The sequence below is a fragment of the Oncorhynchus tshawytscha genome, linkage group LG07 (genome assembly GCF_018296145.1).
Source record: "Oncorhynchus tshawytscha isolate Ot180627B linkage group LG07, Otsh_v2.0, whole genome shotgun sequence".
Taxonomy (NCBI): domain Eukaryota; kingdom Metazoa; phylum Chordata; class Actinopteri; order Salmoniformes; family Salmonidae; genus Oncorhynchus; species Oncorhynchus tshawytscha.
Window position 1 is genome coordinate 28,991,595 of NC_056435.1, and position 20,000 is coordinate 29,011,594.

At 46.3% G+C, this 20,000-nt stretch overlaps 1 protein-coding gene across 1 annotated transcript in view; it reads left to right on the forward strand.

Annotated features, from left to right (window-relative positions):
• LOC112255243 (SLIT-ROBO Rho GTPase-activating protein 2-like) overlaps nt 1-20,000 on the forward strand; it is a 133,744-nt gene that overhangs the window by 73,747 nt on the left and 39,997 nt on the right. The window contains 3 exon segments of the mRNA XM_042324252.1: nt 769-961; nt 10,439-10,601; nt 19,579-19,641. Coding sequence (XP_042180186.1) covers nt 769-961; nt 10,439-10,601; nt 19,579-19,641 — 419 coding nt within the window.

Genomic DNA, 20,000 nt, shown 5'->3' on the forward strand with positions numbered 1-20,000 from the left:
TACATACATACATACATACATACATACATACATACATACATACATACATACATACATACATACATACATACATACATACATACATACATACATACATACATACATACATACATACATACATACATACATACATACATACATACATACATACATAAACACACGCGCACACACACACATACATGCACACACACACACACACACACACACACACACACACACACACACACACACACACACACACACACACACACACACACACACACACACACACACACACACATACAAATTAGCCTGTAAAGTTGTAATAAAATAAAGTAGAACAATGTTCTTATAACAACATGAGATGTTTTATTGAAAAGTGAAACACTGTCCACTGCGTCTTCATCCCTGCAATAAATCATCTTTAGCCTAGAAAAACAGGTCGCCTACACAATAACAAAACACAACTTCAGAATAGAATATTTGTTTCATATAATAGACTATTTGTATGATTTAAATAAAAAAAAATGCAATCTAGGCCTCTCTAATTGAAGTTAGACTAGGCATTAACATTTTAATTAGGCCTAATAAATAACCGCAGGGCCAGCCGGTCATGGCTAGTAGGGATCCAGCTTTGTGAAATGAACGTCAGATTTGACTTTTCGTGGCACGGGAGGATAGGCCGGTTCCCTGTGAGAGAGCTTGTTTTACAATGCTTCTGTGAAACGAGGACCGCGCCACACATTTCTGCCCCTGTTCTCTAACCCCTTCCCCCCCTCCTCTCTGTAGAGATCCGTGCCCAGCTGGTGGAGCAGTTGAAGTGTCTGGACCAGCAGTGTGAGCTGAGGGTGCAGCTGCTGCAGGACCTGCAGGACTTCTTCAGGAAGAAGGCGGAGGTGGAGATGGACTACAGTCGTAACCTGGAGAAACTGGCCGAGCGGTTCCTTACGAAGACACGCAGCACCAAGGACCACCAGCTCAAGTAAAATACACACACGCGCACACACAGACGCACACACACTACCACTCTGTCGGTGCTGTTAAGCCATTCTTGCGTAAGCAGCTTAGTGAACTGATATCATCTGAAGAGGGTTTGACTACAGAGACAGAGAGAGAGAGAGAGAGAGAGAGAGATCATGACCTGGTCATCTCTGGACAGAGTGAGGTTTTCCCCTACTGACCCAGATGTGTGTGTGTGTGTGTCCAGGCAGTGCAGGGTTATCCATAACTCATACACACACAGTAGTGCTGGGCTTGGTGTATGCCTCTTCGTCTGCTTTCTCACCACACTGTTAACGTCAACACTAGGATTTACATTTAAGCAACTTTGACTTCAATTTACACTCATTTCTTCCTGTGTGTCTGTGTGTGTGTGTGTGTGTGTGTGTGTGTGTGTGTGTGTGTGTGTGTGTGTGTGTGTGTGTGTGTGTGTGTGTGTGTGCCCACGTGGGTACATGTGTCCCGTTGCCAACAATGCCAGGTGGTGATTTTGTGCTCGGTATACTCTGCAGCACCTTGCAGTGTGTAACCTTGCCCAAAAACACGGACACACACACACACACACACACACACACACAGCAGAACAGTGATTATCTCTACCAGTGTGACACCTGGTTCTATAATTCCTCCTGTGGTGTGATAGGAGAGGGAGAGAGGAGAGAAGAGGAGGGGAAGAGAGGTGAAGGAGAGAAGTAGAGAGGAGAGAAGAGGTGGGGAAGAGAGGTGAAGGAGAGAAGGAGAGAGGAGAGAAGAGGAGGGGAAGAGAGGTGAAGGAGAGAAGGAGAGAGGAGAGAAGAGGAGGGGAAGAGAGGTGAAGGAGAGAAGGAGAGAGGAGAGAAGAGGTGGGGAAGAGAGGTGAAGGAGAGAAGGAGAGAGGAGAGAAGAGGAGGGGAAGAGAGGTGAAGGAGAGAAGGAGAGAGGAGAGAAGAGGAGGGGAAGAGAGGGAAGGAGAGAAGGAGAGAAGAGAGGGAAGGAGAGAAGGGGAGAAGAGAGGAATGGAAAGCAGCGGAGAGGAGAGAAGGGGAGGGGAGAAGAGGAGAGGAGAGAAGGGGAGGTGAAGAGAGGGAAGGAGAGAAGGGGAGGAAAGGAAACGCCCTTCGGGGTCTTTTAATAATAGCAGTTCTCAACACTGTGATATGACAGGGAGAACACATTAATAACATGCATACACAGCCAGTGGATTAGAAGGAAGGAAAGATTGAGGCTCACTGTCGGCGCTGTTTGAGTGACTCGTGGCCTCCCTCACCAGAGCGTCTGGCCGCTGTCAGATCCTCTTCCTGTCTAAACCCATAATCCTCTGCTGTAATGTGTGGCGGGCCGCTCTGCTCTACGCCGCGCTGAGCTGTGATGGGTTTGGGACGGCCTGCTGACAGTACACGGTGCTAATAGTAAGACTATAGTAATAACAGCACTAGGAGTAATACTAGCAAGCCTGGTACATCCGTCAGTGACTGGGGAAGAAATCGTTACAGTTACATAGCGGGATATTATTTCTGACGATATGTATCGTATCGCTTTGACAATATCGCAATATTATTTTTTGCGCTAGTTGGCTGTACCTGCACCAAAACTCCAGTATTTTCCTTCATATCTTGTTCTCTGTCGTCTTTTTAAATAGGGAAACAATTTGTTTTCAGCACTGTTATTTCCATGTCTGATCAAAACTCGTCTTCTCATGACTCTCTCTTGTCCCTCTTCAGCAGACATATGGTGAGGAATCGCAATACGTACAGAATCGCATGAATCGCAATACATACAGAATCGCATGAATCGCAATTACAGAATCGTGTGAATCGCATGAATCGCAATACATACAGAATCGTGTGAATCGCATGAATCGCAATACATTGTGATACTTATGTATGGTCCTTGGCAATTTCCAGCACTACGGTATGACAGGCCCACACATACGCACCCTCGCGAGTGACTGAGTTGACTGTGTGGACATGGAGACATCTGAAGACATCTTCATTTGAGCCAGTTTTCTACAGCAGGAAAATAATCCTTCAGTAGCAGGAAATGTGAATTATTACGTGGATTCTAGTGAATGGTCCGCTTTTTTTTGTCAGTCTGACATTATAAATGACAAACTTTAAAAAGCCTTTTCAAAAGTTTACCCACTATAAATTCGCATTTCCTGCCGCGCAGGAAAATTCTCAGCAACAAACGAGTGATCAAATTAATGCCCTGCACCTGTAGGTCTTCAGGGAAAGCAAGCTGCTCTGAACTTGTTTGGCTGACTCGAGCTACACCACTTTCCTCTTCTGCTTTTCTCCTTTCTTTCTCTTTTTACTTCCCTTTCTTGTTCCCTTTTCATTTCACTTCCTCTTTCTTGTTGTCCATCTTGCCGTGTTCCAGCCAGTCACACTCTTCCTGAAACTGATGACCTACTAGATGTACAGGGGGGGACTTTTCCCGGGGAAACACACACGATCCCCGCGTTGCGTTTATGTGATCAATATCCTGTCTGCTTGTGTCTGGACTTCCAGACTCAATCACACCCCCGCGGAGATTACATGTCTCCTGCGGACAGCACAGCTCCCCTCTCTGATCGATGCTTGGGGCGATCCTCTCCCCTCGGAGGAGGAGTGTGGGGGGAATGGAGGGAGGAGGAGAGGCGAGAATACCACTGTTTCGTCAGCATCTCATATTTGTCTTGCTCTTCTCACCCCTCGCCGCCCCCCCAGCTCTCTGTCTACCCCCCCCATCCCGCTCTCTCTAACAACTGGGCCCTTAACAGCTCATCTGCTCCAGCTCTGGTGCCATGCTGGAATCTCACATATTTTCCGGTTTTGTGTGTGTGTGTGCGTGTGTGGTGATTCCGTGGAGACCCCTGGTATTCCGCCTATTCGCTGGCGGGCAACAGGGGGTTGCATGGTTTAACCCTGTAGTGACTGGAGCAACAGGGGGTTGCATGGTTTAACCCTGTAGTGACTGGAGCAACAGGGGGTTGAGCAACGGGAGGTTACATGTTTAACCCCATAGTGACTGCTGCCCTGGGTGTTTCTGCGTGTCTGTGGCAACGAGACTGCATGAGCGGAATGTGGAGAGACCACTAACATAGAGAAATGGACCCCAGCTTGCTTCTCTCCTCTCCTATCCTGGCCCCTCCATGTCTCTAATGCTGCAGGAATGTATGACCCACTGGAGGAAGACTTCAACTGGAGGAAACATCTAGGCAGTCCAGCCAAAAGCACAACGTGTGTGTCTGTGTGCGTTTGTGACCATGTGATGTCTTGGGGTCAGAGGTGACCCTGGGAAAACTTTTACAGTGCAACCAGTGAAGTCTTGTCTGAACGACCTATTAGACTTTTTTAGATTTAGCGTTTGCCCAAATCTGTTTGGAGTGGCAGCCTTGGTGTTGCCATGGTGACATCTGGGTAGAGGGTTAAGGGGTAGTCACATGGCAATAGAGGACACGCGCTGGGTTGCGCAACTAGGCGGGATGTCACACTGACTGACTGACTGACTGACTGACTGACTGACTGACTGACTGACTGACTGACTGACTGACTGACTGACTGAATGACTGACAGACTGACAGACTGACAGACAGATACAAACGCAGTGATTACCCAAGCCGTGTTTAGAGTTCTTGTTCCGAATATGTTCAGTTCTGGTTTAATAGTCACTTTGTCCTTTTCACAGCTATTTACCATAAGCTATGATATTACTATCACACAGCCCACAGCCTCCAGTCACATTGACTCGCCCAGTGTTCCCAGTGCCTGGGTCTTACATCTCTAGCATTACGTCACCATCAGCACCAGACTTTCCCCCCAGTCAACCTTCCCCTGTCTCTTTCTCCCCCTCAGTCAAAGACATGCTGTGTCTCTCTAACTGTGTGTCTTCGGGGGTCAATACTCTACTTATCCTGGTGTGTGTGTGTGTGTGTGTGATATACCAAATCTGTGCTTTAGGGCACAACAGACCACACTCATCCATTTTACACTCATTCTGAAACCATTCTGTTCGCAGGATCATCTGAAACACACACACAGACACACACACACACACACACGCACACACACAGACACACAGACAGACACGCACACAGACAGACACACACACACACACACACACACACACACACACACACACACACACACACACACACACACACACACACACACACACACACACACAGGAAGAATGCACTTTAGCATCCAGCAGCATCTCTAACAGGGTTTTTCAGTGCAGTAGGAGATTTACAGTGCAATAGAAGAAGTTGTTTTACAGTGCAGTAGGGTTTTACAGTGCAGTAGGGGGTTTTACAGTGCAGTAGGGTTTTACAGGGTTTTACAGTTCAGTAGGGTTTTACAGTGTAGTAGGGTTTTACAGTGTAGTAGGGTTTTACAGTTCAGTATTGTTTTACAGTGCAGTAGGGTTTTTACAGTTCAGTAGGGTTTTACAGTTCAGTAGGGTTTTACAGTGCAGTAGAGGTTTTAAAGTGTAGTAGGGTTTTACAGTGCAGTAGGGGTTTTACAGTGTAGTAGGGTTTTACAGTGTAGTAGGGTTTTACAGTTCAGTAGGGGTTTACAGTGTAGTAGGGTTTTACAGTGCAGTAGGGATTTACAGTGTAGTAGGGTTTTACAGTGTAGTAGGGTTTTAAAGTTCAGTAGGGGTTTACAGTTCAGTAGGGTTTTACAGTGCAGTATGGTTTTACAGTGTAGTAGGGTTTTACAGTGCAGTCGGGTTTTACAGTGTAGTAGGGTTTTACAGTGCAGTAGGGTTTTACAGTGCAGTAGGGTTTTACAGTGCAGTAGGGTTTTACAGTGCAGCAGGGTTTTACAGTGTCGTAGGGTTTTACAGTGTAGTAGGGTTTTACATTGCAGTAGGGGTTTTACAGTGCAGTAGGGTTTTTACAGTTAGGGTTTTACAGTGCCGTAGGGTTTTACAGTGCAGTAGGGGTTTTATAGTATAGTATGGTTTTACAGTGCAGTAGGTTTTACAGTGCAATATGGTTTTACAGTACAGTAGTAAGTTTACAGTGCAGTAGAGTTTTACAGTGCAGTAGAGAGTTTACAGTGCAGTAGGGTTTTACAGTGCAGTAGGGTTTACAGTGAATTAGGTCTTTACAGTGCAGTAGGGCTTACAGTGCAGTAAGGGTTTTTACAGTGCAGTAGGGTTTTACAGTGCAGTAGGGCTTTACAGTGCAGTAGGGATTTTACAGTGTAGTAGGGTTTTACAGTGCAGTAGGGGTTTTACAGTGCAGTAGGGGTTTTACAGTGCAGTAGGGGTTTTACAGTGTAGTAGGGTTTTACAGTTCAGTAGGGTTTTACAGTGTAGTAGGGTTTTACAGTGTAGTAGGGTTTTACAGTTCAGTATTGTTTTACAGTGCAGTAGGGTTTTTACAGTTCAGTAGGGTTTTACAGTTCAGTAGGGTTTTACAGTGCAGTAGAGGTTTTAAAGTGTAGTAGGGTTTTACAGTGCAGTAGGGGTTTTACAGTGTAGTAGGGTTTTGCAGTGTAGTAGGGTTTTACAGTGTAGTAGGGTTTTACAGTGCCAGGGTTTTACAGTGCCGTAGGGTTTTACAGTGCAGTAATAGTATGGTTTTACAGCAGTAGGTTTTTTACATGGTTTTACAGTACAGTAGTAAGTTTACAGTGCAGTAGAGTTTTACAGTGCAGTAGAGAGTTTACAGTGCAGTAGGGTTTTACAGTGCAGTAGGGTTTTACAGTGAATTAGGTCTTTACAGTGCAGTAGGGCTTACAGTGCAGTAAGGGTTTTTACAGTGCAGTAGGGTTTTACAGTGCAGTAGGGCTTTACAGTGCAGTAGGGATTTTACAGTGCCAGGGGTTTTACAGTGCAGTAGGGGTTTTACAGTGTACAGGGTTTTACAGTGCAGTAGGGATTTTACAGGGCCGTAGGGTTTTACAGTGCAGTAGGGGTTTTGCAGTTTAGTAGGGTTTACAGTTCAGTAGGGTTTTACAGTGTAGTAGGGTTTTACAGTGTAGTAGGGTTTTACAGTTCAGTATTGTTTTACAGTGCAGTAGGGTTTTACAGTGCAGTAGGGATTTTTACAGTGTAGTAGGGTTTTACAGTGCAGTAGGGGTTTTACAGTGCAGTAGGGTTTTTACAGTGCAGTAGGGGTTTTACAGTCCCGTAGGGGTTTTGCAGTGTAGTAGGGTTTTACAGTGCAGTAGGGGTTTTACAGTGCAGTATAGTTTTACAGTGCAGTAGGGTTGATTGGTCTGTCAGACACTGTCCCTCAACTTATGGCAGGCAGCAATGTAATGCGCTGCCAATCCACAGCTCTCTGCGTCCTCCCCCAACAGGACGGGTAGCCTATCCTCATCAGAGTGGTCTTTGAAACCTAGAATAAGGGTTTCAAATTTGGGAAAAAGACACTCTCTAATTGTTTTATATTTTTTACATTTTGTCAGGAAATGCAGCTCCGTCTCAGGTTCTGCTGTTGTGCAGTGGTTGCACAGCCTTTCCTCTACAGGGAGCCAGGTTTTCCTGTGTCTACCCTTCTCAATGGCAAGGCTGTGTTCACTGAGCCTTTGTCAAGGTTTTTCTAAGGTTTTGGTCAGTAACCATGGTCAAATAGTTAGCCATGGTGTACTGGCGATTTAGGGCCAGATAGCACTGCATTTTGCTTTGTGCTTGTGTTTGTGTTTCCCAATAAGCAATGTAGTTTTGTTTTGACTGTGTTGTAATTTGGTTTATTCTGATTGATTGGATGTTCTGGTCCCGAGGCTTCAGTGTGTTAGTAGATCAAGTTTGTGAACTCAGCCCCAGGACCAGCTGGATGAGGGGACTCTTTTCTTTGCTCAGCTCTTGGCATTGCAGGGCTTGGTAATGATATGAGAGGGGGTCACAGTATTTTAGAGGTTTCCAAAACTTAATAGCTCTTTTTTGAGTTTTCATTATTAGTGGATATTGGCCTAATTCTGCTCTGCATGCATTGTTTGTAGTTTACCTCTGTCCTGGCTAAATTCCCAATCTGGCCCTCAAACTATCACGGTCACCTAATAATCCCCAGTTTACAATTGGCTCATTCATCCCCCTCCTCTCCCCTGTAACTATTCCCCAGGTTGTTGCTGCAAATGAGAACGTGTTCTCAGTCAACTTACCTGGTAAAATAACGGATAAATAATGTTTTTTTTTTAAACATGTAGGAGAATCTTACAGAACTCTGCATGCAGGGTTTCAATGGGGTGTTTGTCCCATTTGATGAAATCTTGTTTTGCAAGTGGACCCCACACCTCGCTGCCATAAAGTGCAATTGGTTCAACGACATATTCAATTAGTTTTAGCCAAATTTTAATGCGCCATCGTGCACTAATGTATTTTGTCCCCCCACACCAAACGCGATCGCGACACGCAGGTTAAAATATCAAAACAAACTCTGAACCAATTACATTAATTTGGGAACAGGTCGAAAAGCATGAAACAATTATGGCAATTTAGCTAGTTAGCTTGAACTTGCTTGCTAATTTGTCCTATTTAGCTAGCTTACTGTTGCTAGCTAATTTGTCCTGGGATATAAACATTAAGTTGTTATTTTACCTGAAATGCACAAGGTCCTCTACTCCGACAATTAATCCACACATAAAACGGTCAACCGAATCGTTTTTAGTCATCTCTCCTCCTTCCAGGCTTTTTCATCTTTGAACTTATATGGTGATTGGCATCTAAACTTTCATAGTTTTACCACGACGACCACGTGGGTATAACCAATGAGGAGATGGCACGTGGGTACCTGCTTCTATAAACCAATGAGGAGATGGGAGAGGCAGGACTTGCAGAGCGATCTGCGTCAGAAATAGGAATGACTTCTATTTTAGCCCGTGGCAACGCAGAGGCTCGTTGACGCGCGCGAGCAGGGTGGGAACAATAATTGAATAATATAGATTTCTACATTTATTTTGCAACGCTCACGCACGCGATGCGAGCGGTATAGTCAGGGTATGAGACAAGCAGTGTAGTTAAGGTTAGGTTTGGTTGTGGTAACTAGTGACTACCCAGAAACATCCCAAGAACTACACATTCCGCTCTTGCTTAATGCGCACTTAAACGGGAATTACACAACAAAACAATATATATATATATTTATATATATATATATATATATATTTATATATATATATATATATATATATATATATATATATATATTTATAACCTCAAATTTGGTCTTCTGTTGTGATTTAAGCGTTGACATGGATTCAGAACATCCATTTCTGTTGTTTCTCTGTGTACAATTGAGAATAAAAAAACGAAAACGACAAAAACCAGGAAAAATAAAACCGAGAAAACAGAATATCATTTTATGGGGCCCCCTTGTAGTTGTTTATGAACCATTATTTGACCAGGTATATTGACAGAAAACACATCTGTTGTACACCAAGGACCCAGGGAAGAGTTGCAGGGTAGAGAAGAGAAGAATGCGCTATAAAAAAGAAATGCGTAGCTTGCGACATGATACCGTTTTTTTTTCTTCAAGTATCTGTCATGGTAGAAAAGTGTGCTCTACACACACTTACAAACTGCTCTCCAATCTCCATTTATCTGGGCACGCGCACCACACACACACACACACATGCGCACCCACATACACATAGGAGTGTGTGTGGAGTTTTACAGTGGAGTCAGTGAAGTCTATTAGACTTTTAGAGTTGGCGTTTGGCCACATCTCATGCCAGTGTGGCTGTATAGAATGTGTAACGATGATACTCTCTACCTCATTCTATGTCTGAGTGTTTATCTCGTATTCCCTCTCAGCGTGACTGGGATGGGCTTTCTGAGAAGGCTTCCCTCTAGTACAGAGACACACACAAAGGTTTCTGGCTGTGCACCCCCCCCCAGACACACAGACACACAGACACAGACACACACGTGTCCAACTGTCTCTGGCTGTGTGCCCCACCCCGACAGCCACATCTCAGCTGAAACCCCTAGTAAACCCACTGCCCTCACTGACACACACACAGACACACACACACACACACACAAACGGATAGTGGGTTTCTAAGCTCTGGGTTGCTGAAGGGAAGGTCTCAGGAATACCAGAGAGGGCAGCTTGAGGAGATGGGTGTCTGGGGGTGCGAGCCCTTCTGTGTGGTGTGTGTGTATGCATGGTTGATGTAGTTTACCGTGGGGTATGCTGCTGAGCCCTGGGGCCCGACGTCGAGGGTCAAGGTCTTCAGGGGATGTGAGTAAGGGTCGATAGATTTTTATTCTGTAGCAGAGTGACCAGTCTGACCAGTCTAACTCAGAAGTAAGCCTCAGGCCTCAGCCTTTTAAGACATATTTCAATAAAGTCTCTCTCTCTCTCTCTCTCTCTCTTTCACATTTGTATATTTTTTCCTTCTACCTTTGGTGCTTTCATTAAGAGGAGTGATAATGAAATCATGTTGGGTTTTAATGCATAATGCCCTGGTATACAAGTGCTGAACACTTTGAATACTGATGCAGCTTGTGGTATCAATTCTCCTTCTGTCTCTCCGTGCAGGAAGGAGCAGAGTGTGCTGTCTCCAGTCAACTGTTGGAACCTGCTGTTGACTCAGGTGAAGAGAGAGAGCCGAGACCACGCGACCCTCTCTGACCTCTACCTCAACAACATCATACCGCGCTTCGCCCAGGTCAGCGAGGACTCCGGACGACTCTTCAAAAAGGTAACACGCACGGGAGCGCACGTCCCACACACAGAGGCGCACCACACCACCCACACACAATATAACACGCACAACTCTGTGATCTCTTCAGCCATGCAGATGTTATCTCCCTCCCTCCTTGCCTTCTTCCCTGCCCCCCCTCTCTGCCCCCTGCCTCCCCCACCCCATTAGCCCTGTATTGAGGTTGTTGCAAGTTTAATTGTCACGTGCACTAGTACAGTGAACAAGCTCTTTCCCGACAACGCAGTAAACAATATCCGTAAAAAAAATTTTTTTTACAATAAAATAAAATTGAATAAGAAGAACACAAGAAAGTAAGTAAGTTATATACAGGGTCAGTTCCAGGGTCAGTTCCAATAGGGGGTAGGGGTAGATATGTATAGGTGACTAGGCATCAGGCTATATGATAAACAGAGTAGCAGCAGCATATATAATGATTGTGTGTGTATGTGTGTGTGTGTGTGCGTGCGTACGTGAGAGCGTTAGAGTGTGATCTGCCAAGTATTCAGAGCTGTAGCCAGCAGCCTCCTATGGAAAGCTCATTATCTGGTCCTCCCAGCCTCGTCTCTGTCCCTCTCTCCTCCTCCAGCCTCCCTCGCCTCCCAATGGCTCAGTGTCACTGCGTGATTTGCAAGCACACCTTCAGGCATTAATCTACAGTACACAGAGAGGAGAGGAGAGGAGAGGAGAGGGGAGGGGAGGGGAGGGAGGGGAGGGGAGGAGAGAGAGAGAGAGAGAGAGAGAGAGAGAGAGAGAGGGAGGGGAGGGAGGGGAGGGGAGAGGAGAGGAGAGGAGAGGAGAGGAGAGGAGAGGGAGAGGAGAGGAGAGGAGAGGAGAGGAGAGGAGAGGAGAGGAGAGGAGAGGAGAGGAGAGGAGAGGAGAGGAGAGGAGAGGAGAGGAGGGGATGGGAGGGGAGAGAGAGGAGAGGGGAGAGGAGAGGAGGGGATGGGAGGGGAGAGAGAGGAGAGGGGAGAGGAGGAGAGGAGAGGAGAGGAGAGGAGAGGAGAGGAGAGGAGAGGAGAGGAGAGGAGAGGAGAGGAGAGGAGAGGAGAGGGAGGGGGAGGGGGGAGGGGAGGGGAGGGGAGAGAGGGGAGAGAGAGAGGGGGAGAGGAGGGGAGAGGAGAGGAGAGGAGAGGAGAGGAGAGGAGAGGAGAGGAGAGGAGAGGAGAGGAGAGGAGAGGGAGAGGAAGAGAGGGGAGGGGAGAGGAGCGGAGAGGAGCTGTTCAGGAGGCTGTTGGTTACAGATGTGTTGCTCCGGTACTGCTTGGCATGCGGAAGCAGAGAGCACACGGCTTGGGTGGCTGGAGTCTTTAACCATTTTCCGGGTCTTCCTTTCACACCGCCTGGTATGAAGGTCCTGGATGGCAGGGAGCTCGGCCCAAACAGACCCCGTGCTGGTTCGGATCGACGTGTAGCATATTCAAAACTTTATAGTCTATAGTTTTATTGCTTTTAATTCTCCTAAAACAATAATATTCGACCTCAACGCTGTCGGATATTTGAGCGCCAAACGCCTCAGGGAATTGCATGCGCATAGGCCTATAGACTTAGGAGTCCACTGTGTGATATATAACATAATGTATATTCAAGGAGACAAGCTTAGGCCTAGATAGAGATATGCCGGCGCCGTGTTCCCCACATCGTCATGGATTCCTTTATAACTGTCAGGCTACGACTGCCGTACGGTAGTACCTGGCAGTCTGTGGAGATATGGGCTTGGGAACCATGTGTGGTTAGGCAAAAAAGGGGACATGGTAGGTCTATGGAACAGTCTGATAAATATGCCAGAACAGAATCACACAAAAAACAGTGTTAGACTGGGACTCTAATAATAACTATCCGTGGGCTATCTATTTTTTTGTGAAACTGATTTTCAGTATATATTAAAGCTGGCACGGTATATGGCCAATATACCATGGGTAAGGGCTGTTCTTAGGCCGGACGCAGCCCACGGATACACAAACCCCCAAAGTGCCTTATTGCTATTATAAACTGCTTACCAACGTAATTAGAACAGTAAAAACACATGTTTTGTCATACCCGTGGTATATGGTCTCATATTCCACGGCTTTCAGCCAGTCACCGTTCAGGCCTTGAACCACCCCGTTTATAATCAGTAACAAATTACCATGTGGTGTTAACCAAATCAAGGACAAGCTTTTTCTGATCCATGAGGAAAAATGGGCAGTTGATGTTCGGTTTAAACCTAAACTTAGAATGTACACTCTCACCAAAGAGAACTACAGAACCATTATGTCTGCCTGGACCTAAGGAAAAAACTAAGGGCAGTTTGAGCACAAGTCAGATCGTGCCCCCTCCCTCTGGCTATAGAGATGGTTAGATTGAACAGAGTGCCTGAAGAGGAGAGAATTTGCCTGCTTGTGTGATCTTGGGGAAATCGAAAACAAAATCAATTTAGTGTTTTATTGCCCTCTGTATGACGATCTGTTTTGTAACATTTACGCCTGGAGTATTCTGGTAAAGGGGCGAGCAGAGGCTTGACATTTTTTGTTGTTGTTCACTTCTTTTTCCCTACGGGGCGTGTTTGAGATTGCTCAGTTTGTTCACAGTGACTGGAGAAGGAGGAGAAATGTACTTTTTTTTGTCAAATGTTATTTTGTTCTGTAGTGTCCGGGGGCTGGGCACCGGTCGGTGTATGACACTTAAATAAATCATATCAATGATACACAGATGTAGGCATACAGAAGGAGGCGAATTGGTACATTTTCTATCAGAATATGTTTTTTTTAGAAAGATACATATTATATTGTTAGATTAAAGGAGTAGCTCTAGAATGTTCTCCATCACCTCATGTTTAACTGTCAAGAGTCAGTTGGAATGCCAGTGTGCACTGCAGTGGCTCGACCTTGTAATTGCCATACCACGCCAAACTTTAACAACAATGTCGCAACTTTATTAGGGTAATATCAAAGTACCTCAAGTCATTGTTTATAGGGGAAATACGACCAGGTTATTATATTGCAGCATTAAATTAAGTTTTGAATCTTGTCCTCTTTGGTTTTTCCTTTTCATGGTTTGAATGCGAATAGCATATTCGGCCGACCGGTAATTCTATTGTATTGCGACAAACACAACATTGTAGCTGGAACATAATATGGCCAATGAAAATGGCTCCACAGAATGAAACCTTAAAAAAAAGTTTTGAACAGGCTTATTACATTGCAGCAATTACCAACAAAGGCGATTGGCTACCGTAGGCCAACCCAACAAAGGTGATTGGCTACCATAGGCCAACCCAACAAAGGACAGCAATAGGCTAATGCTACTTCTTTTATAACAGGCCTACTTTTAACCTTAAACAAAATACCACGGTAAAATGTTTAAAAACTGTTGGAACTTTAATTTAGCCAACAAAAAAAGCACCTTTTGCATAGGCTATTTACATAACTTTTTATAAAAATAAAAAAAATAGGCCTACAATAATAATAATGATTTACAATAAGAATTATGACTAAACAATTGATTATAAGTATGAAAATAATGAAACCAAAGGCAGAAAATTGCATCAAACTTGAATAGCGAGTTGCACACAGTCCACTTGGCTGGCTAACGTTCTTCTCATCTTTGTCCACTAGAATATTAAGACTTGTCCCCGGGGACATTCCCCTTGCCGGCTTCTTTTCATGAAAATCTTTCTCCTCTAACTTTTGTTTTGCTTCAATGAAAAAGGACTCCATCTTCACCATCAACAGTAGCCTAGACCGAGGCTCCTTTAATTCTCTGGCTCTCTCTCATCAGCAGAAGACACAGTGAGGTGAGCAGCTGGAACCAGTTTCAACTGGACATAAGCCACAGTATATGTTTTATAGAGTCACAATTGGCTGACACAGATAACAAGCCTGCCCGGTTCTCATCACGAAAAACACTAAATGAACAGAGGAAAGGTTCAGTCGGATCCAGTCGGTAAATCCATTTTAATTGCGCATAACCAAGACCCGTGGCAATTATACCAGACTCGACCCAGATCCGATACAAAAGTCCGAATTTAGGACACGCTCAGGTCCGGGGTCGGATCTCTCAATTTTGGATCTGTTAAAACCATGAAGACCTCTAGTTGGGGGTGTCGGACGTGTTGGGGATGTAGGGCGTGTTGGGAGTATAAGGGATGTTGGGGGTGTTGGGGGTAGAAGGTATGTTGGGTGTATAAGGGGTGTAAGTGGTGTTGGGGTATAGGGGGTGTTGGGATGTTGGGAGTATAAGGAGTGTTGGAATGTTGGGGGTGTTGGGATGTTGGGGGTGTAAGGGGTGTTGTGTTTTGGGGTTATCAGAAGTATAGGAAGTGTTGGGAGTGTTGGTAATGTTGGGAGTGCCAGGGGTGTAGGGGGTGTTGGGATGTTGGGGGTATCAGAAGTATAGGGAGTGTTGGGAGTGTTCGTAATGTTGGGAGTGCCAGGGGTGTAGGGGGTGTTGGTAATGTTGGGAGTGCCAGGGCTGTAGGGGTGTTGGTAATGTTGGGAGTGTTGGTAATGTTGGGAGTGTTAGTAATGTTCTGAGTGTTGGTAATGTTGGGAGTGTTGGTAATGTTGGGAGTGTTGGTAATGTTGGGAGTGCCAGGGGTGTAGGGGGTGTTGGTAATGTTGGGAGTGTTGGTAATGTTGGGAGTGTTAGTAATGTTGGGAGTGTTGGTAATGTTGGGAGTGCCAGGGGTGTAGGGGGTGTTGGGATGTTGGGGGTATCAGAAGTATAGGAAGTGTTGGGAGTGTTGGTAATGTTGGGAGTGCCAGGGCTGTAGGGGGTGTTGGTAATGTTGGGAGTGTTGGTAATGTTGGGAGTGTTAGTAATGTTGGGAGTGTTGGTAATGTTGGGAGTGTTGGTAATGTTGGGAGTGCCAGTGGTTTAGGGGTGTTGGTAATGTTGGGAGTGTTGGTAATGTTGGGAGTGTTAGTAATGTTGGGAGTGTTGGTAATGTTGGGAGTGCCAGGGGTGTAGGGGGTGTTGGTAATGTTGGGAGTGTTGGTAATGTTGGGAGTGTTGGTTATGTTGGGAGGGCCAGGGGTGTAGGGGTGTTGGTAATGTTGGGAGTGTTGGTAATGTTGGGAGTGCCAGGGGTGTTGGGGGTGTTGGTAATGTTGGGAGTGTTGGTAAGGTTGGGAGTGTTGGTAATGTTGGGAGTGTTGGTAATGTTGGGAGTGTTAGTAATGTTGGGAGTGTTAGTAATGTTGGGAGTGTTGGTAATGTTGGGAGTGTTAGTAATGTTGGGAGTGTTGGTAATGTTGGGAGTGCCAGGGGTGTAGGGGGTGTTGCTGTAGCTTCTATTGGTCTGACTGAGTGGAAGCTTTAGTGTGAGCCAAGCCAATCACTCTGTGGAATATCTCATCAAAACACAGATTTCATATAAATAAGCACACACACCAAGGTGGATTATTTCCAAATCTTTGTTGTTTTATTTTGGCACGGGTACTCTTTCCCACAATGGCTAATTAACTAGATCATTGGTTAAATGAAACAAATCCAGTCAGTGACATGAAAGCCAGTGGAACCAGAGGCTACAGCTCTACAGTCACACACACACACACACACAGAGAGAGTACGGCTTTGGCAAGTAGTGCAGATACTGTTCAGCGGGGTGTGTGTGGGTGATGTTGTGAGAGGAGGCTGCTCATCTGTGTGTGTGTGTGAGAGAGAGAGAAACGAAATGCTCTAATGAGTGTTCAGTACACTTATTTAAAGTGTGAACATTTCAAACGGTCCAAATTGTCCCCCGAGGCCTGAATCGGACACGTCTGCACGGACTGAGGAGAAAGTGCTGATCTATTGGCTTCCGTTTTCTTCTAACATATCTTCCCTCTCTCCATATCTCTTCTCACATTTCTCCATCAGGGAAGACCGACTGTTTGGAAGGAGACGAGAGGGCTAGGGGTTAGAGGTCAGGGGTCTAGTGTCTGATGGATGGCCGTGTTTTGCCGTGGCAGATTGCTTTTTGATTGGCTATCGTTTGGCTATATGTCACTCGACGGACACTTAAGCCCTCCGATCAATCAACAGGGTTTAGAGAGGGGGAGGAGAGGGACTCTGCTCAATGTCCGTTGGCACTGTCTCCCCTGCTCTCCACCTCCCTTTACCCACTCTCTAATCTCTCTTTCCCTACTCTTCCTCCATCCATCTCTACCCCTTTCATCCTAAACGACCCCTCTTGGAATTCTATAATCCATTCTTATAGGTGGGGGCTCCCGTGTGGCGCAGTGGTCTAAGGCACTGCATCTCAGTGCTGAGGAGTCACTACAGACGCCCTGGTGTGAACCCAGGCTGTATCACAACCGGCCGTGGTTGGGAGTCCCATAGGGAGGCGCACAATTGGCCCAGCGTCGCCCGGGTTCGGCCGGTGTAGGCCGTCATTATAGATAAGAATGGGTTCTTAACTGACTTGCCTAGATAAATAAAGCTTAAATAGAATAAACAATATTCTCTCCTCATCCCTCGCCTTTCTCCCCTGTTCTTCCCCATCTCCCCCTCACCTCTTGTCTGTGGGATAATCCCTGAACACGTGCTTGTGATTTTGAAATTTATTTTTACAATCTGTTACTCCGTCTCTCTCTCTCTTTTCCTGTCTCCTTCGCCCTTTCTCTTTATCGCTATCTCTCCCTCTCGATCTTTCTCTGTCTCTTTCTCTCTCTCTTGCTCACCATCTCTGTCTCTTAGACGTCATCTCTGTTCAGGTCTCATGCCGTAGCTGGTCTCAGGTCTCGTCTTGGCACTTCATTTGCACCTCTGACTGCTTCATCCTCCAGGACAGACACGCGCTCACACACACGCTGCCAACGGCTGCAATTTCACAATCAGGAGGGAAGGCTTAGAGTCAGAACTAAATGAATTTCTCTAACCTTAGCAAGCCCAGAATCATAGCCAGCAGCATACTACCCTGCATCCCACTGAAACATGACCCGCTTAATCACGCTCCTTAACACCCGCCAGCCAGCCACACCAATGTGTTGGAGGAAACATTGTTCAACTGGTGACCGGGGTCAGCCTGCAGGCACCCAGCCCGCCACAAGGAGTCGCTAAAGCGCGATGAGCCAAGTAAAGCCCCACAGGCCAAACCCTCCCCTAACCAGGACGACGCTGGGCCAATTATGCGCCGTCCTATGGGACTCCCGGAATGAACCCAGGTCTGTAGTAACCGCCTCTTAGACCGCTGCGTCACTCGGGAGGCCCCACCAATGCCACTGTTTTTAATCTCCTTATCAAATCATATCTGGGTATCAACTAAGTGCCTTACTGTGATTGTTTTCAATAGAAATGGTACAAAATTAACAAAAATAGCAAAGAGCAATTTCTCAAGCAAGAATTTTGTTAGGACTTTTCTGGGAGTGGTATGAGTGGTCTGTTATTGGCAGAGAGGTTTGGAACTCCCTTTCTTATTGGTCTATTAGAAAATAACTTAACTTAAAATGTCATTATCATCGTTTTAACAATTTCACAGTATTATTCCAACCTCATAGTGTGGAAATATATGTAGGCCTGAAACAGAGGAAAATCACGTTTTTGACGACACTGGGTTTTTCAGAATCCCATGGCACTTACCGTAAGAGTAGGTGTGTTAACCCCGGTGGTCAAATTCCCAATTGGCATATATGACTCCTCACCTCTCCACCATGATAGCTGATGTGTGGTGAGCGTTCTGCCACAATATGGTTGCCGTGCATCACCCAAGCGGGTGCTACACATTGGTGGTGGAAGAGTTGAGAATGGCCCCTCACTATGTAAAGCGCTTTGAGCACCTACTGTAGGTGGAAAAGCACTATACTGAATAAATACAACGTATTATTATTATTATTATTATTATAGTATTTAATCTGTCTATGCACACTAGGTAAGACCTGGGCGGAACACCCCCTGTATTTTGGTTAGCGCACCAGGTGGTGCAGAAGGATAGTTAAGACCTGGGCCGAACACCGCCTGTATTTTGGTTAGCGCACCAGGTGGTGCTGAAGGTTAGGTAAGACCTGGGCGGAACACCCCTGTATTTTGGTTAGCGCACCAGGTGGTGCTGAAGGTAAGGTAAGACTTGGGCCGAACACCGCCTGTATTTTGGTTAGCGCACCAGGTGGTGCTGAAGGTTAGTTAAGACCTGGGCCGAACACCCCCTGTATTTTGGTTAGCGCACCAGGTGGTGCTGAAGGTTAGGTAAGACTTGGGCCGAACACCGCCTGTATTTTGGTTAGCGCACCAGGTGGTGCAGAAGGTTAGTTAAGACCTGGGCCGAACACCGCCTGTATTTTGGGGATGGCAGGTAAGGTAGGAGAGGGGACTCTTAAACTTTTACTTTCTTTGCTTTGGTTCCGTCCAGCCCCTTTTCCCCCACGTTACCGTCTGTTAGGAATAATCATTTCCCTGTCAACGGTATTTTTTCTCTGCCTCTGTCGTCCCTTCCCCCCGCCCCGACGATCACATACGTTGTTCACCCCACGGGGAGTTGAGATGTCGCGGCGTGTCGCGTTCCCTCCTCCAAGAGGCGTAGGTAACAGAAGCTTTCCACCCAGCACACATTAGAGGTGAGCGGAAACCACATTTTAACGCTCAGCCAACTGAGGAGCTTTCTCCGTGCAGAATCATTTGTCACCTGCAGCCCGTGTGGAGCCTGGTAGCACCCTCATCACTCCATGTCCTCCCTCCTCATCCCTCGCTCCATCCCCTCCTGTATCCCTTCTCCTCACTCCAAAGCCCCCCACTGTCCTTCGCTGTATCTCCCCTCATCCCCCACATCCATCAGGTAACACACACGCCATCATTCATCTCACCCGGCAGTCCCCCCCCCAACCCCCTGGGTATCACGCTCCTGACTAATAGAGAGGGGGGTACAGTGGGTTATATGGACGGATAGATGGAGGACAGTTGCGGGCTGGTTGGACTTTAGATGGATTTATCTTGTTCATGTTATTGACGAGGGTACGTCTGTAATCACAGAGGAGAGACAGCCTTGTTCATCGTGTTCCTGTGTCTCTGTGTGTCTCCGCAGAGTAAGGAGGTCGGCGTTCAGCTTCACGAGGATCTGATGAAGGTTCTGAACGAGCTCTACACGGTAAGGCTGTCTCCTCACACACCAGGGAGAGATCCCCTACTGGGAGGGAGCAAAGGAACCATGCGACCATGTCCAGGCCAGTAGCAGCAGACTAATAGTGTAATTGCACAGTGAGAGACTCCACTAGACAGAAATAGCGTCCGCCTGGCACACACACACACACCGACACACACACGTATACTCAGCCTGCTTCTCAGACATACGAGTTGGGAAGAGAGGACTGGGCTTAACGCCTGCCTCAGTACTTGACGGAGTCTGATAGATAGAATGTGTTACGTGAGGTGCAGATGATCAGATCTCTAAATCACCTCTGATATCAAACACCTTTGTTTGAACGTATCCTTCTAATAGACATAGCA